Raw genomic sequence first — 27,641 nt, forward strand, 5'->3', positions numbered from 1 at the left:
TCATCCCATTACTCTGAGTTATATCCAATTTATTGCATTCATTTTGTTTGTCCCCTCAGCAACTGCTCCATTCTTGAGCTTGTAGACGGCTTCCTTTTCCTACTTGGCTTGTTTCTCAACTCCATGTTCTCTTTAATGCTAAACCCCACCTTTTCTATTTTTTCATGTGAACTTTTCCTACCTGTGATTTTTTTTTTCCCCAGAACTCCTCTTTTTTCCAAAAGTACCCAGTAATGAAGTGTCCAGAAAGGAACTTCCCCCTATCCCAGATCAGTCACTAGACCACTCTGAAAGAAGCAGCATCTCCCTATTTTTTCACATCTCTATTCTAAAAATATATAAATCTTTTGAAGCTGTTTCATTTCCTATGTGCTCTCCTTCCATTTCAATCTGGAGCATCACTTGCTTTATAGACAGAGTGCATAGTTCACTTTTGTTTAATACTTTACTAAAATACAAGTCTATTTGTCAAAATACAAACTTGCCTTTTAAAACCTTCTGTTACTACTACAGTTTTCTACCAAGCAGAAGGGAGTCTGTAATTTCTTCTGATTTTATATGATTTAGCTACATGTCTTATCCCTCCTCTTTCTAGATTACTCATAAACATTCATTAGCATTTTGATACTTAGGAATGAAAATAAATTCCTAATGATGTGCAAGGAAGAGAGGGAGAAGTTTCAATAAAAGGAAGATACAACCTGCAGCAAAGCTGCAGCCATGAGCGCTGTATTTGTTACCTGTGCTCACAGAGGTCTGGAAAACTGCCACATAGGAATACATGGCTTTTAGCACATTTAATACATTTCTCTCCAGAGATTCTTATAAGAAGGAGAACTTCCAGGGCTCCTGCACCATGTCCTGGAAGGCAGTGCTGATGCTGAAGTCGCTGCTGGTATCTGCAGTGTGAACCACCTTGGTCCCCACACGAGTGCCCAGCTCTCAGCAATGCCAGCATCAGGCACAGCTCCTGCAGCTTGGCCATGGGAGCTGAAAGCAAAATGTGCCCTGCCCACAAAGGAGCACAAGAGTCACTTCAATACTGCACTGCTGGTGTTTGCAGGGTGAACACCTGGGACTGGGGAAACCCTGGAACAAGAAATTGTCCCTGAGCCACCCGTGCCAAGACCTCACTGAGAGCTGTTATAAAGGGATCTCCCCAGGGCTGAAACATGTTGTCATTCCACCTCTGAAGCAGCCAAATCACACCAAATTCTTTTAAAATATGTCTGAATTAATTCCTACTTAAGGCAATTTTCAAATTTTAAGTATTTTTCTACTCATCTAAAGAAATCTTTCTTGGATCATAGAAATACGTGAGCAAGACATTTTATCCAATTTGTCCTTCTCTGAAAAATGAACTAACATCCTTGAAAAGATGATATCCTGAAGTGCTAAAGCTTTGCATTAGCTGATACATATTGCAACAGGGATTCAAAAGAAGTGGACTGAGGCATCTCAGTTACTCAGAGCCCTTGCTCACGTACTTTTCTTATTCAAATTGATCCCTGCCTGAACCTGTATCAGAATGAAAGACCCTTTCAGGTAACTACAACTTTTATTCTGGTGGCACCCAAAGCTCTGAGCAGATTAGGCATCATGTGAGTATGAAAACTGATAGATCCTACGGGAAATAAATTTTAAATCCCTATTTGAAAAGAGCATAAACCAACATTGCATGGTTTTGCTGCTTGAAAGGAGCCTCCAAACTTCTAACTTGGTCTACCAAATGATTTAGCTCTCCTGTTTATAAAACCTCTTTCTTAATTTCACTGTTCTTTGAGTAGCTGCACATTTAGATTGGGAGGGTTATTCTGCAATTGATACCGTGTGATTCGTGTTCCTTGAACAACAGAAAATATATAAACATGTTTTTATACATTGTTTTTAAAGTGTGTAAAAATTTGATTTGCTACATGTATTTTTCAAAATTCACAACTATTCAAATAACATTTATAAACAATTTGATTTTTAAACACAATAGGATTTCTGTGCTCTGAAGTTACCTGGTGACACAGGAGAGCAGAGACAAATGAACAAGTAGGCAAAAATTATTATTACTCTCATCTCTGCACTTTTTAATAGAGATGATGAGGCACAAAAACCTTGGGGAGGCTACCTAGATGTGTCATAAACATTAGGAAAACAAAAACAAAGATGCAGCTCCTGAGAGCAGCAGACACAGCACTCAAACCCAAGCCATGAAAAGAGCCTGTTTCCCCTATCCCTCCCAAGTCCATCGTTGGGAACTGCAGTGGTCATGTTTGCACAGGAGGAAAGCCAACCCAGCTGATGTGACAGAAAGCATGTATTTAATCTCTGGATCGTTATAAACTTGTCACTTGAAGCTCACAGCCACTAATTTAGGCAGAACACTGCATGAATCAAGTAACTTAGTGGGAAGCGTGTGTACACTAATGCATGTGGCACAGTAAACAGAAACCGTGATAAATTAGACAAACCATGTAACCATTTTGTGGATTAATTATGAATTAAACATACTTAAAAATGTAAACTTAATCCTTATAAAAGGACAAAGAATCAAGACAGCTCCCTGCACAGTGGGCAAGCATGGCTGACTTATTTACCTACCTGTTACAACACCTTAATGGATCTGAATTTGCCTTCTCTCCTATGGCTTGAGTGACAACTGACTAATAGGATTACAGGCTCTGTTCCAATAATACAGCTCAGCTACATGCCAGCAAAAAATGACAGCCTAAACCTGAATTACATGGCCTGGGAATCCATCCAATTATTAACTAAAGTAACTGTTATTACCTAACCTAATCAAAGGAGAAGCAGCTGTTAATCTTTGGTGGCCTGCAGTGTAGTAGCGGTCAGACTGGATGGACTGTCTTTGTACTTGACTCCTCTACAGACAATAATTATGTCCTTTGTGATCAAGAAGGAAGGGCTTCCTAACCTTTCAGACAGAGGCAGCAGATGGGGAACAACTGTTTGTGTGTTCATTAACAAGATAGGGTAGATTTTATCAGGGTTTGGCATCTGTGGCACCCTCAGAAGCACCACTTACCCGAGGACACAAGTATGTTTGGCAAATTCGAAAATGAGCAGACTAAATAGAAAGTTCAATATAAAGTTTTCATCTCATTATCTGGCATTTGGTACAGAAAATACACACAGCTCAAAAAGAGTGATTTACACATATGCCACATCCTATCCAACGTGGCCAACAAAGAAACACATGAAAAGGCCAACTGGCCTGTGCTGGTACTTGGCTGGCTTTTGTTGCACTCATTAAAGCAGCCACACCATGTGAACTGTGTGCTTCAGAAATGAAACCAAACTGGGGGAAATGCTGCTGAATTTATACAAGGCAGTGGGTAACACTAAGTAACACAGAGGAAAATAAAGGCAGCACTGCTTTGCAACAGCTTTTGGGTTGTGTGTTCAATATTCCAGGAGAGAAGGGAGAGCAAAGCCTGTCCTGCACTGCTGGCACTGGCAAACACAGCACTTGCAGAGCAGCACAGGTCAGGAAATCTGTCTCACCAGAAGCACAACAGAAGTGCCACTTAGTTTATGCTGGGGAAAGTAAAAAAATGCTGAGATAACATTGTGGAAGGACCTGAATGGGAAGATGTCTGATAACACACAGGAACAACCAATATTTGGAAGCTGAAACTGAATGAATTCAGGTGAGAATAAAATGGGGATTTTTAATGCCAGGAGTAATTAATGATGAGCATAATATACTTAGCATATATAGTCGACTCTCAATCATTTCAAGTTTTTAAATCAAACCTGATTATCTTCTAGAAAAATATTATCCCAGTTAAATCATAATTTATTAATTTGGTGCAAGAGTTATTGGGTGAAATCCAATACTGGACCAAAGTACTCCCTTCCATACATTTCTCCTGTTAAAGTATTATTATTAGTTAATAAGTAGAGCAGAATCAGAAATAATGCTGAGCTTCAACAGCTGAAATGATTTAATGCCAGCATTGCTATCTCTGCTCTATGTGACTTTAGCCCATTTTGACTATTTGAAATATTTTGAACTAACTGAAATACTCTGGTGCAGACCCTCCCTCAAAGGCAAACCTCCAAAATAAATATTTTCATGAAGACTAAAAAAGGAAATTTAGAAAAATTACTTTTCCTTCATTAACCCAAAGAAGGTTTTCTGCTGGTCCTGCAGAATGTCCAAATCAGAAGCTGATCTGGAGAGCCCGTTTGAACAGACTTCAGGAAATAGAGTATTTCAGGAGAAATTATTTCTGAATGGAACCAAATACTTTGAAACATGCTGACTTCTATTTCTGAAAGAACACACTTGTGCAACTCTATTTTAAACTGTTCATTCATGGAAGAAATAATAACTAATTAGTAAAATATAGTAAAATCCATCTTAAGAATTTTTTCTTTCCTTTTATCTACTGTTTGAAGATTCTATCTAAAATGCCAGGGGCTAAGAAATGCAGTTCAAAGCTTGCTTAGAAAAATAAACCAGACAACTGAATATTGTGCTGGCTTCTCCTTTTTTCCCCACCCTTCCTCTCCCTTTCAACAAATTCACAAGTACATCTACATGCACATACACACCCATGGACACATTTCTGACTGTAGAAAACCTACACTCTTTGAGTAGCTCTCCAGACTTTATACAGTGCAAATCCCTGGAGAGTACACCAAAGGAGTATTTTCTATTAAAATAAGCAATTTTGCTGCCTACAACCCTTCTCTGTAGTGAAATTAGTGTTAAAATAATCCCCCACTCCAGGTGTAAACCTCAAACGGGTTTTCAAAGATAATTGAATTCACCCACAATAAAATTTCAACCACTGAATATCAATGAACAACTAGTTTAGGAGTAAAACACGAGCCAGAACTGGCTAAGTGTTGTTTGAATTGGAGGGAGGCATTACTCACATCAAGAACTATCTCTCTTGTATTTGTATCCATTCCTTCCTCCTGCACTGCTTATGGGTTAAAGCCCGAGCAGGGAGGCCTTGACAAACACCCCCTCCCACCTTGTCCTGCTCAGCAAGGGGCACATTCTGAGCCTGAAAGGTGATTTTGGGGCCTTGGGGAAAGGCAGCTGCTGTGTCTGTGTGTCCTCAGGCAGGATCCTGCAGAGGGTCCCTGGCACCTGGGGAAGGTGCTCCACTCCCTGCTCCAGCTCAGCCTGCTCACAGCCATGCAGAGGTGCCTCTGGCTCCTGAGCCATCCATCTGGGTGACACTGGCCTGTCACCTCCACAGCTCAGCTGTGCCAGCTGCAACTTCCCAGCCTGCATTTAGCACACAGCAAGACAAATACCTAAGAACCAGAAGGGTGAAAAAGCAAGCACTTGATACAGCATTCAAATGCAATATAAAAAATGAGGCTCACCTTACTTTTTAACTGTATCAAAAATAAAAGAAGAAGAGGCATTTTGGACTATCCTCTCTGAAAGTCTACCATTGACAAGCAACCCAAAATTTGTTCAGGCCTAGGGACAATACCAATACTAAAAAATTGATTCTTAAGCCTGTCCTGAAAACACTAAGCATCCTGTGCACATAAACCTAATTTCTGTCTATGCCATCGTATACTTAACTCATTTTTCTGCTTGCTAACATCTGCCCACATTGTCAGGTCAAACCAAATTCAATAGGACTCCTTACTGACTCACTGAATGATCTAATTGAACAGGATGAGCCTTATTTACACAATCTCCTTCCAAGTTCTGCAGTGGCTTTTCAGTTTGGCAGTGAAGTCCCAGAGAAGCACCCTGTTGTACTTCTGTTGATGAGGACAGGGCCCTCACAATCCTAATTGTGAAAGCCATAAAGGAAAGACAGGTAAAGGTAAACCAGGGAATTCCATGCTCTCTTTTCATCTGCTTTCAGCCATGCCAAGCAGCATTACATGAAACACACAACATTGCTTGGGAAAGTAAGAATTACCCTCATGGATACCCTGAGAGACAGCACTGAGCATTGCAGCACTTGTGCTTATTAAAAATAAATGTCTGGTCTATTTATAAATAACAGGGCCTCTAGTAAGTGCATCAATTAGAGGAGGAAAGCAACAACAGAGCTTTAATAAGAGGAACAATAAGAGAGCTCCTGGATCTCCACAGATGGTTCCATTAGCTGAGGCTAATTTGACTTTTTCTGATTAATCACAAAAATAAAAGTTCCCAAACAGGTAAATAGAAAGCAAAATTACATCATCTTATCCTGTCCTCTCTCAACATTTATTGGACAATGAATTGCCCAGTGAGCAGGTAAGTCAGGTCTCTCTGAACACTGAATCTGACAGGGCACTGCTGAGAGCTGGCAGCCACTAGAAAGCAGTTTATTTCTGCCTAACCCAGACTGTGCAAGCCAGCCAAAGTGAAGATACTAAAATTATGTGGGAGAGGACATATGGAGAGGGAGCTGTGGCTGTTTAAAGACCTGTCATGAAGTCAAGAGCACTTAAACTCTGAACAGAGCTTTTCCCCTGATTGCCTTGGGTCCTCTCTTGTGACCAACCTCTCAGACCATGAGCCCACCTCCAGGACAGCCATAAAGGACTGTGGGGCACAGGAACAGGGTGGGTTTGTGAGGTGCTGCAACATCAGAACAGACCTCTGGGTGATACATTCTCAGATCAGAAGTGATGGTCTCAAATCACTGTTGAACCTAAAAATACTTCAAAGAAAATATATGTATATATATACCATCAGACTAAATGAAACAAAAAACCTTTTCTTTAGAAACCATACTAATCATTACTTTATTATGATTTCTAAACTGGCCTCTGCTATTGGCAGAAATATGCCTGGGCAGGCAGTTCTCCTCACTGAGAAAGCAGTGCCTGGGCTTTAACAGCACTAAAACATAGCTCTTGTCTTGTAGTGGAGGAACTCTGCATACCCTGCAATGTATAAATATCCATTATATCCATTCTGCTATGATGTATTAGCTCTAAACTGATGTAGAAGCCTGATCTGACAGCAAAAAGCCACAATTAGTACAACACTGGAAGCTGACAGCAGTTCTCAACTACACCCACTGGGCACAGAAATTAACCTCCCAATAATCTTGGAGTAAGAACACTGCAGAGCTTATCTGTGAACTCAACTTGCCTTATAATACCATTTCCAGCAAACAAGTTAAAAAATATTCTGTGACTGACCCCTAGTTACAAGTTCCTATTTATATGTTCATCTTGGGTAAAAGGTTAATCCACAGATTACAGAAACTCTGGGCAAAGGAATTATTGATGAGATAAAGCTGCCTTGCCCAGCCTGCAGCACATGACACACACCTGACCTGTTGACTTCTTCCAGGCAGTGACAGGAAAAGGCTGTTGGGGTGGGAAATGCTGTCCACAGAGCTCCTGCTGTGCTTGCCCACTGCCTCTGTGCTGGCACTATCAGATCTGCTGCTGCAGCTGATACAGAAGAGGAGTTTTCTACTCCAACAGCAGCTTGGACCATCTGCAGATAAACTGGTGCTGGCAGGACAATGCTGATAGTCCAGGCTTTGAACACTGCTGAACCTTCTTCAAGCTGTGTTTGAGTGGCTCTGTGCATCACTGGCACTCAGTGATGATCACCTAGACATTAAAATTCTCTAATTCTCACTGTTACAGTCTTTAAAGAAGCGAAGTAATTTTCAGGAGGGTTACTTACATCTCATCTTTTCCAACAATTCTATCTGCTTTATCCTTTCTGGAGTTCATGCTCTGTACTTAACACTTGCACCAAAGGAAGCATAAATACAGAATTCCCTATGTTACTTTCTGTATTTGCAAAATTTTTAGATTTTCAGTGGCAATATACAAAGTTCCAAGGGTTCAAATTCTAGTTTTAGCTGGTAAAACTTTTTAGTTTAAACTTGTTTTTTACTTAAAAAAAAAAAGTTTTAAAACTTATTTTTACGTTTTGTAATTCAATACCCTTCCTAATGTTTGGATTTTGAACTTTAAATTGCTTTTAAACAGTTATAATTCAAGTTTACATTTGATTAAATACTTCCCTTCACTGTAGCTCTGGAACTGGCTACTGCAGGAGTATCCCGAGTTGAAAAATTAATGGATGGATTAAAATATGAATCCACTATTTGCATAGAAATACATCATACGTTTAGCTAAAATGAACCTTAAAGTTTTAACTGCTCATTCTAACAAATAAGAGTATCAATTACTTTCCCAAAGAACAAAACCTGTAAGGATGAAAGCACAGTTAAGGTGGCATGTGGGTGTTTGTTTTGTTTTTTAAAACTCTGGCTAGGAAATGCCCCCTGTCTGATAGAAAAGAAGGCTTTTTGGTGTGAACCAGTGCACTGTGCAAGAAAATCTGCACGTGGCAAAAAGCCACGGGAGAGAAAGGCAGAGGCTGCCCTGAGAGCAGCAGGGCTGCCAGGGGATGGGGAGAGGAGCAGCCTCGGGACTCTGCAGCTGATCCCAGCCCAGCTCTGGGTGTGCCCCCAGCTGTGGCACAGCTCAGCCCTTGCTCTGGCAGCGCTGCAGCCCAGCTGCAGGGCTGCTGCAGCCAGACAGACGGACAGACAGACAGCCCGACGTGCTCACCCACCCTGCCACGCCAGGGCAGCACCGACAGCCCTGGCTCCCCAGGCACACAACTGCTTCCTTTTGAAATGAGAGCTGTGCTTCCCCTTTTGCTGCAGAATGAACTCGGTGTGAGTGCAGGTTTCGGTTTTGTCAGGATATGCAGTGATTATCCAGGTAATTCCCCTGGGCACCCACACCAGGAGACAGCTGCTGTAAGCAGCTTAGCAGGAGAAAGAGCTGTGTGATTTCCAAGCACTATGGTGTCTGAACCTGGCGTCAGAGACAAGTTCTACTTCTAAATAGATTTATGACTTGTAAGGATTCAAAGGCTTCTGCCGGTGGTGTCCCCTAGTGGAGAGCGGCAGATGCCGAGGACACGGGGACAGGAACGGGCTGGCCCAGAGCCACCCTGCCAGGGGCAGCCCTGCTCACAAACCTGCCAGGAACAGCCCTGCTCACAAACCTGCCAGGAGCAGCCCTGTTCACAAACCTGCCAGGCACAGCCCTGCTCACAAACCTGCTGGGCACAGCCCTGCTCACAAACCTGCCAGGAGCAGCCCTGCTCACAAACCTGCTATGAACAGCCCTGCTCACAAACCTGCTGGGCACAGCCCTGCTCACAAACCTGCCAGTACAGCCCTGCTCACAAACCTGCCAGGAACAGCCCTGCTCACAAACCTGCCAGTACAGCCCTGCTCACAAACCTGCCAGTACAGCCCTGCTCACAAACCTGCTGGGCACATCCCTGCTCACAAACCTGCCAGTACAGCCCTGCTCACAAACCTGCCAGGAGCAGCCCTGCTCACAAACCTGCCAGTACAGCCCTGCTCACAAACCTGCTGGGCACAGCCCTGCTCACAAACCTGCTGGGCACAGCCCTGCTCACAAACCTGCTGGGCACAGCCCTGCTCACAAACCTGCCAGGCACAGCCCTGCTCACAAACCTGCTATGAACAGCCCTGCTCACAAACCTGCCAGGAGCAGCCCTGCTCACAAACCTGCCAGGAGCAGCCCTGCTCACAAACCTGCTGGGCACAGCCCTGCTCACAAACCTGCCAGGAGCAGCCCTGCTCACAAACCTGCCGGGCACAGCCCTGCTCACAAACCTGCCAGAACAGCCCTGCTCACAAACCTGCTGGGCACAGCCCTGCTCACAAACCTGCTGGGCACAGCCCTGCTCACAAACCTGCCAGGAGCAGCCCTGCTCACAAACCTGCCAGGAGCAGCCCTGCTCACAAACCTGCTGGGCACAGCCCTGCTCACAAACCTGCCAGTACAGCCCTGCTCACAAACCTGCTGGCACACTGCTCATGGCTACAATAACGCCCACAGGTCAACTTCTGAAATCCTCAGCCAGCTAAGAAATGAATTCACTGTGAGGCTGTAGAGAATAATGTAAGGCAAATTACATACAGGAACTGTGCCTCTGTGCACGTGCATGGAGATAGGCAAGATCCCAAAATACACTGTGGGTCAAGCCACTGCTTCATGATTAAGGTAAATTCACTATGACTGCAATTTTCACTCTTTTTCATACATAATGCTTTTTTTTTGACTTATGTAAGATGGTGACAGATAGGATGGCAATTCTCTCTTTGAAGGCCATACCTCTCTGCTACACTAGGAACAGACAGTTCCTTGGGTGCAAATATCTGCAGCACCAAAATTCAATGTGCAAGAGCTTGGGGATCACAATTCTCACTGTATTCTTCAATATACTTTAAGCAACAATACTGAGTCTTTATAACAGAGTGTTTGCTTCTCAAATCTATTTTGTCTGTATATATATGTCATATATATGTTTATATACACATACTCACACATATACACACACAGGGCAATTTTAAATCTCTGTAGAGGTATTTGAAGAACCTTATCCCATGTTCCATTTAACACTGCTCTGGTTCCATACATTAGTTCTTCAACAGTTTTTAATTTTATTGTTTCTGTTTCTGATGATGAAGAGTTTGTATCATTGGGGGGATTGTCCCTCTTCACCCTGGCTATGGTCACCATCCCCAAGGGGCCCAAGAGTTTAGAGAATAAAACATAAATACAGGGCCTGAGTGTGTTGTTAGAGCCAGCCATTTCTGACAGTCTTTACAATGGGATAAACACTGTCTGTCTACAGCCCCCATGTATTTGAAAGCTACGACAAACATTTTACTGAAATGTAAATAACTGACATCACCACTGCTCAAACAGGAGGCTGAAAAATCTCTCTAAAAATCCCAAACCCAAAAACATTGCCTGACACAAAACAAACCATTAATGGTCACTGAGAGAGCATGTCTTAGAGATCATGAGCATTGAGACCATTTTTTTAGAAAATGGATTAAACCACTGCAGTCAATTACTAGCTCATATTCACACATTTTTCAGTTTCAAAATGATACCCTTCTCTAAGGAAGTATATTTTCCCCCTGGAATCTGTTTCCAGTAAGAATATTATTCTGAATTACTAATGTAAATAATCATACTTAAACTTAGCCTATTCAGAGGCAGCTGCTTCTAGATTTGCATGAAGAGAGCTGGTAAGTAACTATAAGCACTGTGGCCCAATTTATTAAAAGCCTCCTGTTTTATTTTGTGGTTCCATGTTAATTCCACACTTTAACAATTTATTTTGCACTCACTATTATTTGCTGAGATTTTTACATCACGTAGAGAGCCTGAAGGAGATCAGGGACACAGCTATCCTCAAACCCATCCAAAATCACAGTAAGTTTTATGAGCAGAAGCAGTGAAATCTTCTTTGTAGGACTTTGTGCCTTGTGAGTATATGGGAGAGCCTCAGCTGTCCTGTTTGTGCTGGGCCATGGATTAAACCTGCACCCTGCTCTGCAGCCCTCTCCCAAAGCAGAGTCAGGAGAGCTGCAGACAAACCACTCACTTAAAGGAACCTTATCACTCCTCTTGTGGTGGAGATCTTTTTCAAACCAGTAATCAGCTATAAGCATCATATAAAAAGCAATTCTAGTTAAGCAGATTAACTGTAGCCCTTGAATTCCAAAAATCATGAGGTTCCTTCAGAATCCTGCTGAATCTGTGTGCCATACTCCCAGTCAGATGGAGAACAGACACATTAAGGGCTTGTCTAAATGTCACATGTTAGTGTTGTACAAATTTAGCTGGAGTGATTTAACTGCAGTGTTTTAGCTGCAGCTGAGCCAGGTGAAAAGGCCACTGCCCTCAGCTGCTGTCACCATCCCTTCAATGGCAACAGAATAAGTGTCTGCCAACCCTGCCCAGCACAGACCTATCCAAAACCACACAGGACACTTCTAACATTTAAAAGCAGGACTTTTAAAACCTGAAGACACACCCAACCCTCTATGAACAAATATTAGGAAGAACTTGAGGGAAGGGATGTTCTGTTGGCAAGTGTAAGGATGACCATCTGAGAGGCAGCAACCTCTGACCCAGGCAGGGTCACAACCTTTAGAAATGTATGTACTTCAGTCAGGTCAGGGCCTCATGTGTATGCAACAGACATTTTTTAATCAGTTGATCTTTTCAATCAGGCAAGTTTTAAATCAGGGAATATCACCTCTTTACATAATAGGGAAATACATGCTATAAGCATAAGCAAGTTAAAAGTGTAGCTGCAGTCCCACTAACAGGTTACACTGCTCTCAGTTCCCTGTTCCTAAGAGTTCCCATCACAGGACATTTCTGTGGGACTGCTGAAGGCAGGCTCCAGCACTCACTGTGGGAAACTCTGCATCTGAAACACACAGCTACCCTCAGTGATGGATGGGGAAAATTAGTCCTTCAAGGAATGAACATGCATAAAATCAAAAGAATCATGGCAGGACAAGTGCTCTAGCCCTGCCACTTCAAACATCAGCTCCGCCTTCTGGAAGAGTTTTTCTTTTAAGCATCAAAGGCCCATTCATAGGAGATCTTAAACTGAGGGTTATCAGATCTTACTAAGAGCTTGAAGAGTCCCATATGACATCTGCCAACCTCAGGCCAGGGCTTTCTGGAAATATTTGCATGCATTCTGCTGTTGTGGCTCTGTGTGTGTTTGTTTTCCTAATGTCTTTTTAAACAAAGTAGAGGTGAAAGTGAATACAGCTTCCTTCCAGGATTTCTGCCAGAAAGGGTGAGATACACAAACCCAAGGACTGCCTTCCAATAATCCAGAGCACACCCAAAGCAGCACCCCTGGCTGGACACACCTGGGGAACAGCACTCCAGGATTTGTGCTCCTTGCTCCTACCAACACGTGGCTGGAGGGGCACAAACTATTGAAAACTGGAAGCATATGGTGGTTTATGACTTTAGAGTACCTCTTATGCATATTTAATTTAAAGGCACGTGAGCCACATGTTTCATGAAGCTTAATGGCCACACTCCAAGTCAGATCCTCAAAACCTGCACTTCAATTTGCTTATTCTACACAAATCTTTTTCCAGCAGTGGACACAAAGCTCCTGCTTTTTGTAGAGCTTCATCCAACTAAGCCAATGTGGGCACATCAGGAAGTGTTTGGAGATCTAACAACCACTTGAAGCAAAGCAAAGCACATCTCTTTCATCTGTTAGCACTCAAATATGCTGTGCTGCACAGGGATCCAGCAGCAGTGAATGAGGAGCAGGTAAAGTGCTGCAATAAACAGCCAGGACTCCAAAATACACAGTGGTTAAGATGCATCTTTGCCTGAGAGAGATTTCTCAAATCTGAGTACCTAGATGATATATAAACCTTTCGAATGGCATTAAACAAGCACTTCTTGCTGTATTAGTGGGATCACTTGCCCCAGGTGCAGAATGTGCTGTGTCCAGCAGAGCAGGAAGGCAGAAACAAGAGCAAGTGTGACCACAATAAGCATGCAGGCATGCAGCAGCCTAGAATGTTCTCACACCATGGAAGAGGTTCAGAAGTGAGAGAAAGCCTTATTCAGTACAGTGGAACACATCAGATGAAGGCTAAGTCCAAACAGAAATTGTTAGTGTGATCTGATTGTACCTGGAGGCAAATCCCATTGAGACACGGCTGCAAATCTTTTGTGTGTGGCTTTTTCTGTGATTCAAGTTTGCATAAATATTACACCCCACCCTTTCAGGCTGTTTTAGCACAGTCATGGAATTTCTAATGAGCTGAATAGCCCTTCCTTCTGTTGAGAAATTTAATGGTATATATTTCTCCTATTTACTGTTACAAACACCAGCTCAGCAATTCATTTCATAATCTGTAAAACCAATCCCTTTTTTCCTGGTGAGCCTGAATACATAAATTTTTCTGGCAGTGCAAACTATTAACAAAAGAAAAATCCAATGTTTCACAGCATGAATGAAAAGAGGGGTTTTGGATCAATTCTATTTTGTAATACTTTTGCAGGACTTCTTGTGAGTAAGAAGAATTTCTAGTAAGTGGCAAGGATCTATTGTAGTGAACCCTGTCCTCCCTGAGGGCAATTCTTTATTCAAGCCAGGCCATTAGCAAGGGTAAATCAATGTTATCAGCTCACACACACTGACAGCTTGTGTGGTTCCCACTCCCCCTTCCTCCCCCCACATTAGGTTATATTTTTATGCTCTCCAGGGAAATTCAATTAACAGTGTCAGTCTCCTCCTCTCAGTCCACCACTGACACCATCAGGGCTCTTTCAGTGCCCACTCACATGTAAGATGTGGCTGTGCATTTCTGACTGCCAGCTTAACAAGAGAATTCCCATCCCCTCCTGTAAATGGCCATGTAAGATCTGTGCTGTGGACACTGCAACAGTTACTGAAATCAATCCCTCCTGACCTTATTGATCAGGACACTCAGACAGAAAATACTTCTCCAGAGGGAGGGAAATGTTTTGGGGGAAAAACCCCAAATCAACAACAAAATAGCCCACATCTATTAATACTATCAAATTTAGTTTTTAATTCCCCACTGCAGACTCAACAACCAGCAAAACCATGTAAACAATTAATGAGTAAACTTAGCTGCAATTCACATGGCATTTTAAAAAAATCTCAGCAGATGACTACTAGTAAAAAGGCTGGATACAGCTCCACCTTCCAAAGAACTTCCAAAGATTATTTAGATAACTTTCACACAGATTCATCTTTTCATCACAGTCATGCAACAACATGATTTCTGTATTTTGAAATCAATAAAAAATGAGTTTTTCAATAATTAATGGAAGCCCTGTGAAATGTGAAAATGGCACAAGTCTTTCAAACACACTCTTAGCTTGATGAGCAGCTCCAAGGCACCCCCAGAACACAGTGAGGAGCCCGTGCATCCCAGGCAGCCTCCAGCATTTAAATGCATGTGCCATTAACAATTGTCTTCTCCACACTGACCAAGCTGTGAAAAGCATCAAGCAGAGCTCTCATTTTCACAAACATCAAGTCTGAACCACAATGATGCAATCTCCTCCTCAGATTTCATTAATTTGGTTTCTTCCAGAACTAATTTTCATTATGTCTTGATTACAGATAAGAAAGAGAAGTATTTTCTAGTGGTTGCAGAGAGAACAGAACACAATGTTCCAGCTGAAAACCCAAATACTGTGGTCCTAATGGAGCAAATAAAACCACATTACAAGTCAGAAAGCACTGTGGCAGCAGACTGACAATGAGGAAATAGGAAAAAAGATGCAAATGCGGTGCTATGAATTAAAAAAAAAAAATCCAACATTTACCATAAAGTAAAACATGCTCTGCAATCATGTCACTTTAAAAAAGTCAAAAATGTAGGAATATCCCACATACATGCACATCATACCCTCCTACTCCAGTGAAGACCCACTGACTTTGTTGAACTCTGGCAAAACTCAACAGATTGGTGTTCCAGCAAACCTGGATCCAATTCTTTCCTCTGTTTTCTGCTAATTGGTTTGGCCCCTTATTGTAAAAGCTGTTTGTGGGTAAGCACTACAAGCTAGATGACTGAAATGACCCAGGTTAAAAACAATCCTCATGAAAATACAGGGGAAAAAAGTGAAAAGTGTTATAGCAGACACTGCTTGTTACATAGAGGTCATTTATTCTTCAACATCTCACATTAAACATTCCCAAATCCACCCTGATGAGACTTGAGGGCAGAACCATTTCTAGGTCAGTCAAAAGTCACAATACCTCTTTCTCCAGAATCCGAGAGATCTCTCCTAAAGTCCTGTCCAGACCAGGAACTTTGTGGTTCCCCAAGGAACAGCCATCCTGCATTTGGAGGTGCCTCAGAAGGTCTTTTGCTAACCTCTGTAACCTTCAACAGAAAACAAAGAGCAGTTAAAGCAAAAACTGCCTTATTAACCTACATCTTTGTAATGAACCTCAGGTACCAATGAAGGAATCATGAAAATCTATGTTAAATATTGTGATCATCCATTCTGAACAGGATGCCAAGGAGATACTGTCAGCTTGGAGTGACATTTCATTATCTACTTTTTCAAGGAAACAGCACAGCTATAGAGTGAACAGTACAGCCATAAAGGTGCTTTATGAGCTACATTTGTTTCTGCTGTTTCCCTATTCCCCTTCCACAGCTTATCATGGTAGTTTTTGCCATCCTCATTTTCAAATGGTTTCACCCTATTTAAGATGAGTAAGGGAAATGGAACAGCAGGACCACTTGGCTGATTTCTTATAGGCATCATAAAAGAAATGGCTCTTCAGGGTTATTTGAATAAGAGAAAAGCAATGGCTTTGCAGCTTACCTCAGAAAGGGCATTTTATTAACAAGGGTCAGTAATGAAGCCAAAATGCAGAGGTGGGAGTGATGTAGACACACATGAGTTGGGTTCCATTTCAGTTTTACACATCTGCACCTGGGCTATTCACCTGTGCTCTGCTGCTCAGCACTGAGGGGAAACACCCAGTGCCAGGGCACAAAATACAAAATACAGCAGTGAAAAGAGCCAGAGTTTATCCTTCTGTGCCCAGAGTGTGAGGGTGCAGTGGGAGCAGCAAGGCAGAGGAGACAAGGCTGCCAGAGTCCCTTAGCTGCAGGCTGAGAGCAGTCAGGAGGAGGTGTCACCCTGTCCCTGCCATGGCTTTGGTGCCACTGCCTCAGTGTCCCCTCCTGCTGCTCTCAGTGACAAGGCTCAGGGCTTGCTGGACCTCTGCTTTCATCTACTGGGCACCTGCAGTGAGTGGGACAGAGCTGGTAACTGAGCAGGAGGAGTGGCAGACACTGCTGGCACTGCAAGCCTACACACAGAAGCCTAAAGGAAGGAAAAAGAGGGGAAGGGTAAGAGTGCTCATCATAAAATGGAGATGTCAGGGTTAAAGGGCCAGAAGGCATTCACAAAGTGACCACAGAGTATTGGAAAAGAAAAAGATTACATTAACCAGTCTCCCAGAAGTGAGGCAGGAGATGGAATAGCTGGAGAATGTACCACAATAGTCACACTATATTAAAAAAAAATAAATCCCCAAAATCAGAGTATTAATTTATAGAAGAATAGGGAGTTTCCACTTAATCAAGAGACAACAGGTACTCTGTGTCTTCTCTTTGAAAAAATTAGGAGCTTCATTAATAGCTTTCAAGACATGCTGAAGATACAGATATGTTCTTGAAGTACAAATAAAAATGATTTGTAGAATTTTGAGTCTTGGACTCTTATCATCTGGTCAGCTGAGCCCACTAATATACAACCAGGATTTTTGTATGACAAGAAAAATAAAAGGAGATTACATCCTGATGAGATTTTTTTTCACTGCTATTTCCTCTGTGGAAAATGAGGTTGGAGGAAACCTCTGTCTATCTTCATAAGCCACAAGCTAAAATGGGAAACAAAACTAAAAGCCAAAGCCCAAATAACTGCAGGACTTGGACAGTAAATCAAAAGACCACAGCACCAATGAGAAGTGGAACTGCTGCAGTCCACAAGCAGAGTATTTTCACAGTGGGATTTAGAATGGCTATTGCCTTGGCAATATCCTAGCACATTAAGCAAAAAATACTTTATTTCTTTGGTATATCTACCCAAATTCCACTATTAAAGCCTATATAAAGCCCACCACCCTATATTGTAACTTCATCTGACAAAAGACAGCAAGACAGGTTTCCATTTGCTTCATTTAACATCACAGGAATGGAATTCCACCAGGATTAACCACAGAGGCTGAAGAAAGGCACTTCTCTAATCTCCAGCAGGCATCAGCATACAAAATGTGTAAGGTTTATCAAAACTCTGCTCACAGGGACTCCAAGAGAACATAATCATTTTACACAGCCTTCAGCTGGCACAGCTAACACAGGAGTCCTTCTCTTCAGTCTGTTAAGAAGCTCCATAGGTTCAGTTTCTGTCCTCACTTTAAAAACAACCTGTACAGTACGAACTCCCCAGGGAAAGCTTCCAGCTTTCCATTTCTTCCAAAAGTCTTTCTGGATACTTTTAGCAAAATTCAAACTTTCTAAGCTTGTGTTCAGCATCACAGAGTAAGAAACTGGAAGAATGAATTTCCAATTCTGCCACATTAAAGAATTCCCTCTTACATCCTCATATTCTACTGCAGAGGGAGTTTTCTACCAAAACCAGTCAAAGGTGCTGTGTGATCACATGGGGAGGAGAGGGGAAATAAAACCTTCCTCCTCCCACCAGGGAGCCTTGGAGTAATTACTTAAATATCCTTCATACTGACTTCTTGGCCATGTCAGGGAAATAAGAATAATTTTTGGACTGCTTCAAAGGACTAGAAATCTATGCTAGAGGACTTGTGCTTGGATACAGAATTTGCCATTGCTATGAATGGATTTGGAAAGAGAGAGCTCTTTGTACACACTGGACTCCTGGCACACTCTTGGTATGCACCAGGGATTACTGGGACATGGCATCCACACCTGATCCAGTGATTCTGGAAAAACACCATTGAATCCAAATCCAAGCATCTCAAGACAATTAATTAGCCTTCTTTCTGTCCCCCAATTTTTACTCCTCCAATGCTTACTAAGCCATACATAGAATGATAAATAATTGAAACTTTGCTGTGCAGGATAATAGAGAAAGTTAATGTTTTTTCCCATTAAATTATTTACATCTCACTTATTAAGGTTTTAGTACTCCTCACAAATGGATAATTCAGAATGCAGAAGAAGTATCAGAAGGATGTAAGGCCCTGATTTGTCTTGGAACCCCACCATAATGTAAACTAATAAATTGTATGTTCAGCAAATACAAATACAGTATCTGAACTTTTTCCACTGCAAATGGCAAAACAAGGGCTATTCATATCAAAGGTTTCTAACATGGGCTAAATACTTTAAGCAGGTTTAATATATTTTATAGGCCAAAGGAAAAAGATCTGTCAGTATTTCTAGGCCACATTTCATCTCCAGAAAAAAGCCAAAAAGCCTTGAAATAGCAGCATCAATGTACCCAGCACGTGGGGGTTTAACCTGATGTCTGGGCTGGGCACTGATGCCCAGGGAAGGATGGGTGTGTTTCTGAATACATTTATTGGCATTCCCATGTTAATATTTTAGCTATTTTCTGAAGAGGAAATCCACTGCCTGCCCAATCATACCCGTTATTTATCTTGTTTTTAAGTTTACCTGAATTTTATTTTATTTTATTTACGCTCTAGCTCTTTTACAGTTTCCACAACATTTTGGAAATTAAATTTTGTACAAGTACTTCCAGTTTCAGAGATTGTCTGTTTTTTTCCTCAGTAATCAGTATTTTGGTATAGTATCTTATTACTGGCCTAAGTGGACTCTAAGCCTTCTACACCAGGAAAACCTACATGGTAAGTTTATCCTGTGACTACACTGATATATTCTAATGAAGGAAAGAAAGTATTTTATCATCTAAAGGCATTTATTTTTGGGCTTCTGAAAGAACAGACTTCACACTACATTCCCATCTCGTCTGCAGCAGACTGTCACAGGAAATAATATTTCTTTTTCTACCTCTTCTTTTTGTGCTGCAGTCTGTTTCCAGGATAACAGTGGTTCCAATATCCATACTATCTGAAGTATCCCTTTACAATTAAAAACAAAAGGTAAATAAAAAGAATACATTAAAACAATTCCTTGTTATGTGAGGAGAGACTAGTTCAAATATTAGAACAAAACTTCTCCCCCTGAAACCTGCTAATTCCCTTCAGGCACAAGGCAATCTTTCATTACTTTAGTTTCTCTGTTGTATTGAAAGATGACAATTATACTTTGTTACTTGGATATTTAACACTGAAATACATGGTCCTGCCTCTGCATTAGAAAATATTAAACAGATGTAAATAACCCTCTAACTTTGTGAAAATGTTTTCCTTCCCTTTTCAAAATGTGCTCTGATGGATACCTGAGAATGCTCCAATGGACACCTGACACACCTTTTGCCACATTATCCCAGTACACTGGACACTAAATAATTGCTCAGATCAGTTCCCAGAGAATATGAATTAATACTACAAAGCCACCAAGAGTCCACCAGACCAGCACCTACAAAATTACCTAAGTGCCAGCAGGGACCAACCAGCAAAGACACTCGAGAAAGGCAGGGAGCAACACCTGGCTTCTCCAGGTGACAATGTCCACAGTCCTTCCCTTGAATGTCCCTCTTGGCAGGTGGAACAGTTCAGACACCAAAATACTGACCCAACAAGGCAATATTTGGAATTATCCCACCCCTCTCCCTAATTCCCTAATGCACACCATTTTTTAACAGATACTAAAAACCCAACTGTCCCAGCCATCTTTTAGAAGTCATTTCTGTGGAAGAACTCCTTAGAGTCACTGACAATCCCAGCCATGAATCAGTGCTGTACCACTGAGCAAGGGACACCCAGTGTCTGTCACAGCAGGACAAAGGCTGCCAGCTTATTGCTGTTAGTGTAGTACCAGAGGGGAGCTTAGAAAGGGCTTGGATCAGTGCTTCCTTAGTGCACAAGTTTTTATAAATCTGCAAACCTTCAACTAATAAGAACCACTGAAACAGTCTATCAGTTGTATCAGCAAATCAGTGGTCTCATAATATTAAAGTGGCCTAATCTTAAAGGTGATCTAAAAAGGCTTTTTACCTGCCAAAGACTAACTCTGGTTTCTGTCTTTCTTCTGTAACAACTGACAACATGACTAAGAACTAAAATCAGATAAGAACTTGCATTCCATAAGTGGTTCTGGTTGTGAAGACACTCTCAGTTTGGGGCTAGAGAAAGGAGTAGATAAAGAAATGTGGCATAAGAAAGGAAGCATAAAAGAATTTAATTCTAAAACACATTGCTTCTGTTAAGCAAATAAATAAACCTACCAATTGTGTCCCATTTTAAATAGATTTTAAAAAGGAGCTTCTCCATTTTTAAGCTCCACAGCCCACTAAGTCAAAAGATATTTTCTGTTCATTGGTACACTTCCACTCCAATCTGAGTACCTCAAACCTTCCCATGGGAAAGACAAAAACTCTTCCCATTTGTTTTGACCCAAAGATTGCATTTAGCATTCAAAGGTGTGATTTTTACCCCCTTTGTTCTGTGGTGGGACTTTACTCAGTAGCTGTGCAGATCTCCTGAGAGCTGGGCAGACTCCCAGCTGGCAGCAGCTTGCACCCAGCCAGGTACAGGCACAGCATCCCTGGCACACGGTGTCCTCTGACTGCCCACACAGCTCCTCAAGGTAACAATGCTTCCTTCAGACCTACTGCTCTTTGTTTCTTTGTGCTGACTGCTCTTCCTGCTGGCCTTGCTGAAGTAGGATCCCCTATTAGTTCTGTGTTTTCCTATTATTTTTCTCTATATTAAGACTAGGTTGTCCCATGTTAATAGATACAGTCTAAGCTAAAACTCTTGCCTCATCAAATTTCTTGCCCTCTCATCCTTTCTCTTACAGAAAGAGATAATACTTCCCTATTCTTCTTCCATTTTCTAATATGTGATGTGCAAAGTAAACCCATTTTAACAGAAATAAATGGGCTTCTGGCTGACTCACAGACATTCCTCTACCTTAAAAGCCAGTTCAGACTTGAGCTCCCATTTTTAACCTGCTTGATTTCAAAGAAGCTCAAAAATATTTAAGCCCTCATAGCAGGTAAAAAGTTGTGTAATTTTGGAAATAACAATAACTATGCTTCCTGAAACGATATTTTAAATAATTTAGATGAAGGCAGCTGATAGAGCTCTAGGTTTTTACATGAAGGCTGCAAAGAGACCCCCCAGACTGTGATGGAAGTGAGCTACACAGTGGCCATCACCAGCTCACACCTGAAAGGGCACAGCCCTACCAAAAGCAATAAGGGAAGAAACAATAAAGGAAAAAAAGCAGATGGAACAGAAGATTCTGCCTGAAAGCAAATAAGCAATTAATTACATAAAGAGAAATGAAAACTGTAAATTCAGGATCAGTCAAAAGATTTGAAAACATTTTTAAAAAGTTTAAAATCTGAGTTTCTCTAGCGCTACAATTGAGACAGATCTGACCAAGTTACATCACTGATAATCTCAGAATTTAACACAGAGACACAAGAGCTTATTAATATCTTCAGAGTCCAATGCAGACATTTCTACTTTCTGATGACTAGAACTTAATTTTTTATTTTCTAGCAGCAAAGAAAAGCAAAACACAAAAGCTACAAATCTGGAAGTCTCAATATACCATGAAATTCATCTTGCAAACTGAAGAGCTGATGGCCAAGAAACGAAGCCAACTCTTTCCCATGTGTTTATGCAGGTGTGCCATCTGCTGGAGATGGGTCATTTTCTTGTGTCAAACCTCAGTGATGGATTTTTATTATTTCAAAATACATCTAAGATTCAGCAGCAGTTTTTAAGCTTTTGAAAAGCCTATGTAAAATATCCTTGCATACAGGCTAGTTGCATGTACATTAAGGAGGTCTAACTGCAAGAATCTGAACTGCTTAACCACCAGCAGCTTGTACAAAATGCCACCTTCCTCAGCAGTTTAGGAGTGATGGAAACAACCACAAAACAGACAGGATCTGGTACAGGTTATTACCTCAGTCTGAAGACAAATATCCCCAATCTGAAAGTTGTTGCAAGTCGAGGATGAGGGTTTTTGACTCCAGCTCTGGAGACCCCACAGCCCCTTGAGTGATGCCACAGACTCCCTAAGCCCAGCTCCCAGTAAGGCACACACCCCCTCTGCCCACAGGGAGTGGATGTCTCAGGGACACTAAGCACAGCCCAGGCTGCATAATCCTCTTTCCTAATCTGTTTGTTTCCCCACTTGTGGCTTAGGAGGCTGTGAGGCTGGCTGTGCTTTCCTAGAGCTGCAGGGACACAGGGAAGCTGGCAGTGAGCACCCATGGGAGCTGCCCACATCTCCCTCAGGCTGCATTGACAACACTGGGCCTGCTTGCTCCAGAACCTGGCTCCAGCTGTCCCCTGTGCTCCCTCGTCCTGGTACCAAGGAGACAGCAAGCAATCACCATCCATCTTTGCCATGCCATTTGTGACCCTGCAGATCTCTAGAACATAACCCCAGAAGAACTTCTCCCTATTATCACATTTTCCTCCAGCAGTAGTACTTGTTTACTTATTTCCTGATACATAAGACATACCTGAAATCATTACATATTTCCCTTTCTGCTATCTCTCAACTTTTAGCAATTGTAGCTGTTCAGAGACAAAGAACTTCACATCCTATTCAACAGATGCAGATGACCCAGGTATTTGTACCTGATGACATTTGTTCTGTTTTTGCTTGTTTCTAAGTAATTTTACTGAAGAATTTTTATGAGCTGCTGAGTAATTTTACTGAAGAATTTTTATGAGCTGATATTTTCCAGGAACTACCTATCCCATCTGCTAATTCAAGGCCCACACTTTTATGTGAAGATATAATTGAGTTCTGTCTTCCCCCTCCATTGAGTAGCACTCAATATACACTAGATTTCACCTGCCATTTTACTGCCTGCTCACTCTCTTCAAAATTAGCATTCAGCACCAATTCTTGTCTCTACTGTGCTGAATCTCTGCATGAACATTGCACTGTCCCCTCACTGCTGGCCCTCATTTTCCAAGTCATTTGAGAATATGTTGACCATCACAAAACTGCAGAATTCTACTGGTATCCTCCCTGTCCTGCCAAGGACTGATGAAATTCCACTTCTTTTCAATTTCTTAACTGTTTTGCACTTAAACTACAGCTGTATAGTTTCTTTTAAAATCTTAGGTAATAGAACTTATCAAAATCATCTTGGAAAACCAAATATTTTGCATCTTTTCCCAACTGGTTTCAATGGAATCAGAAAACAAAAGCTGAGCAATTTTCACCTTCAAACCAAGCAGAAGGAATTTGTCAGTGATCACAGATCTTGTTTTCATCTACCATCCAGCTGTTTTCATCTGTGCCTTCTCCTTGACAATAAAAAGGTCTATTCTTTAAAAAGCCCAATGTCAGCCTAAGACAGCTGTGCATTAAAACATCTGTGTTTCCACCACAAGTACCTTTCTTTCTGACCAAATGGAGGTCAAACATAAGATTTCCAATTCCAGAATTGCAGCTGAATTTTCACCCATCAGTCTTAAAGTACAAGACTGGAACCCTCTTTTTTCCAGGTAAGAAAAAGATAAGTGTATGTTCTCTTTACCATTCCAGGATGATATAGAGGTATGATATAGAGGTTAAAATATACAGTGTCCTCAGAAAAAAAGACACATTTATTGTCTTTATTGCATTTATCAAGGTCTGACCTTTTGTATCAGGGACTGATCTGTAATTCAGGATGGAAACATGTCCCAAACTGGGGGAAACCTTCCACACCTGTTCCACCAGAAATTTCAGGGGCACTTCTGTGACAGACAGGGGGAAAAAGCTTATGTCTAAAATATATAGAGATAAATGCTTACTTGGCTTTAAATGGTGAATCAGACACAGCATTTTTTGCTTCCATCAAGCTCTCATATTCCTTTGCCCTGGAGGAGAAAATATTCATTATTATTGACTATTGTCTAAAGTGTACAGGATGTAAGAGCAGCAAGCAAGTTCAAACCTTTGTGTTTTTCTGCTTCATAGTAAAGCACAGCATTTCTGTCAATGCTGCCCTGTCATAATCCATAATCCACTGGTGCTTAACTACTGGCCATTGGCCATTAACAATTTATGATTAACACTGCTACTTTAAAATAACACCAGTACACAAAGGGTATATTTGAGTTGACTTTTCAAATGGTAGAAAATTTCACAAGTGATATATACAACTGTAGTAATCTACTGCATATTATAAAATGATTAGTGAAATAATGCTATATAATGTTATGAAAAATATAGAAATAATATTATTATATAAAATATAATTACTTAGACACGTAGTGCAGACCAGATTAGTACATCAGAAGATGACAATTAACATACAAATAATTGGCTGTATTTGCAGGCACAGAGTGTTTTTTATGTAACTACTGACTGTGGTGTAACATAATGGATGTTAGGTGAGCAGCACAGAAACACCTCCACCAAGGACTCCTTTACTGCTGGAAAGAGAAACACGACCTCTTTAGTCCCTTAAAAGTATTGTTTACACTGGCCATGTGCCAAAAAGCAGGAAGAGGGAGACAAGACCTTTTTCCACTGCTTGTTTCACTCCAGCCAGCCTGTGCCAACAGGTGAAATCTGTGAGTCATTCCTGGAGCAAGGCAAGACCCACAGCAACAATCCTGCCCCCCATTTCTACAGCACACATGTAAAGCAAAGCTAACCTAGGCACTGCAGGGATGCAGATGCATTTCTCTCAGATACATATATTAAACCTTCCTTTATATTTTCTGTTCACCCTAATGGCTCAAGTTTCCCAAAGGTACTCAGATTTTCCTTTCGTTTGCTTCGCCATTCCAACTTAAGCTCCACACAAATATTGTTACATCACCACCAGCTCTGATTTGTGGGTCATTAATGAAGCCATTAATCACAGCTGAATTTAGTATTAAACATGAAGGTGAAATTCCTTTATTAACCTTTTGCCTTCTTCACCAGAAACAACACATTTCAGCTTCTGTACAGACAAGTCAGTCAAACCTGAATTATCAGCCCAAACCCCTGTTACTAAATGCACATGGCTGGAATGCTTTAAGTCCCCTGCAAAGCCTGGACCAAGTTCCTGCTAAGCACAGCTCTGATGCTTCCATTCAGCTTTCACCAACCCTGCTTGTCCTGTGTCACTATCCAAACATCCTCCTGCTAGCAGCACGTACATGATAACCTGAGCTAATTTACTTATCTATATATCAGTTGGTACTGATAGCACCAGTTAAATGGCTTAGGGTTATAAATATAATTAATAAGACTAGTGAAACTTCTCAACACATCTAATATCCCACTGATCACCATTTGTCCCCTCATTCACCTCTGCCCTTCATTGCTTTGATACTGCAAGAGTGATTTAAGATCTGGAAACTCAGGAGTGTAACAGGAACCTATTTGGTTGCAGTTATTATTTTTTCCCAGTTTAAAATATCACAGCTTCCTAGAAACTGAAATGAATGTGACATTTCAAGTGCTGAGGCATAGGGGCATTCATTGTAACTATTTATTTTCCCAGAGAAGAGCTGCAAATATGTACTAAAACATGGTGTGTACATAATCTGCTAACATCTATGAAACTCTAAATTAGCAACACCAAAATACCTCTGCTTTATGTTGCTACTGGACATTTTTATTAGTAAGTCCTTTGTGTCAACATCAGAAAATCTTCTGTTTAACTCTGAGTTATCTTCAAGGACAGCAAAGCCACTGAAAACTCTATCCACTCTTTAAAAGTAAAACCAAGCTTAATGAACATGAACTTCACAGCTCCTCAACATACCTTAGATTTTGAAACTTCCACTGTATTTTTCAATAGCACACCACCGTTGTAAAATGATGGCCCTTTATTACTTATTACTGTTTTATTCACAATTTTTGATGACAAATATGCTGACTCACCAGCAGTCTGACACATACAAACTCAAAATGTTCTGAAGAAGTTTTTCTCCTGTTTGTGCCAACAATAAATTATTATGTCAACTTGCATTCCAGGGTCTGACAAATCTTTGCCTAAATTCAACAGAAGTCACCCTGGAGAAATAATTAAAACTGGACCCACATACTGCATTAAATCAACAGGTCATATGAATAACTCTGCATCCTGAACATCCAGAAACCTGAAGAACATCATCCAGTTCCCACAGTGATATTCAGCAAGTGGATCTGCTCATCCAAAGAGGAAAGCAGTCAGAACAATAATACACTCTAAGAGTGTTGTGGTTTTGCAGGCTGATGTGCCTGCTAGGAGTTAAGGAAACATCTCACTTTACTGGAGTTCTAAAAATCTCTGCATGCTTTTTTCTCTTATTTGAAACCCTTCTTGCTTAAACAGGCAGAGACAATGTGTAACAATGACTATTACCTAGGTGAGAAGTATTTTTAGAGAGAAATGCAAAAATATGCTACAATATTCAGCTGAGCATTAACCTGAGCTGGGAGCATTCAGCCATAAGGAGTGACAGTGCCAGTTCATGGTGTAATGATGTCCTGCACATCACACTGATTTGCAGATGTCACTTTTTAGACTAAGAACAAATTGCACGTCTGACAACTCACTTTCCACTTGAAGATATTTTTAACTTTCTTCTTGTTGTGACAGGCAAAAAAATGATTAAATTTAGCCATGGGATTTGACACTACAGCAGGCTGACTTCTATTTGTTGATTACTATTGATTTTCTTTGATACTTCATTTAAAAATCAATAGCTAGAAAGAAAAATAGGCATGGTTTACACAAATTTAAACATGCTATTGTATGCTAGAAGAGGCTACAGTTTTGGCAGGGCACTGGCATCCAATTATGAGAAAAGCTCTTAACAGGTGAAACCAAGGGCTCCAGATCGATATTCAGTTTTCTTTCTCAATCAGAGAAAGTGGCCATAAATTAGGCTCATCAGTGTTATTTTCAAGACACTCCCAAAGCAAATAATTTTACATTTTTTTCAGCCTTCCACTGCACTCACACTAGAGGACAGAAGGTAAAGTTTAGAACAAAACTTAGAAAAAAATAAAAAGAAATTGGTACTACCTGGAGTTCATCCGTGCCTTTAGCTTTTTGGCTTTCTTTTTAATTTTCTGTTTCTCCTCTCCATCTTTTAATGGTTCCACAGGAACAGAACTCTCAATCACAATGTCCACAATGTACTTTTTTAATGACAGGTGCTCCTGCAGAAAATAGGGGAATAATATTTAATGGTATAGTAT

The 27,641-nt window shown here is 41.1% G+C and overlaps 1 protein-coding gene across 4 annotated transcripts in view; it reads right to left on the bottom strand.

The window, feature by feature from the left end:
* SCAPER (S-phase cyclin A associated protein in the ER) overlaps positions 1-27,641 on the bottom strand; it is a 142,988-nt gene that overhangs the window by 54,512 nt on the left and 60,835 nt on the right. For all 4 annotated transcript variants that reach the window (XM_077185411.1, XM_077185410.1, XM_077185409.1 and 1 more), the window contains exons 21-23: positions 27,466-27,602; positions 24,266-24,331; positions 15,599-15,725 (exon numbers count right to left, since the gene is read on the bottom strand). In XM_077185411.1, coding sequence (XP_077041526.1) covers positions 15,599-15,725; positions 24,266-24,331; positions 27,466-27,602 — 330 coding nt within the window. The remainder of the gene's footprint in view (positions 1-15,598; positions 15,726-24,265; positions 24,332-27,465; positions 27,603-27,641) is intronic.

This window comes from Agelaius phoeniceus, chromosome 13 (assembly GCF_051311805.1).
Source record: "Agelaius phoeniceus isolate bAgePho1 chromosome 13, bAgePho1.hap1, whole genome shotgun sequence".
NCBI lineage: Eukaryota > Metazoa > Chordata > Aves > Passeriformes > Icteridae > Agelaius > Agelaius phoeniceus.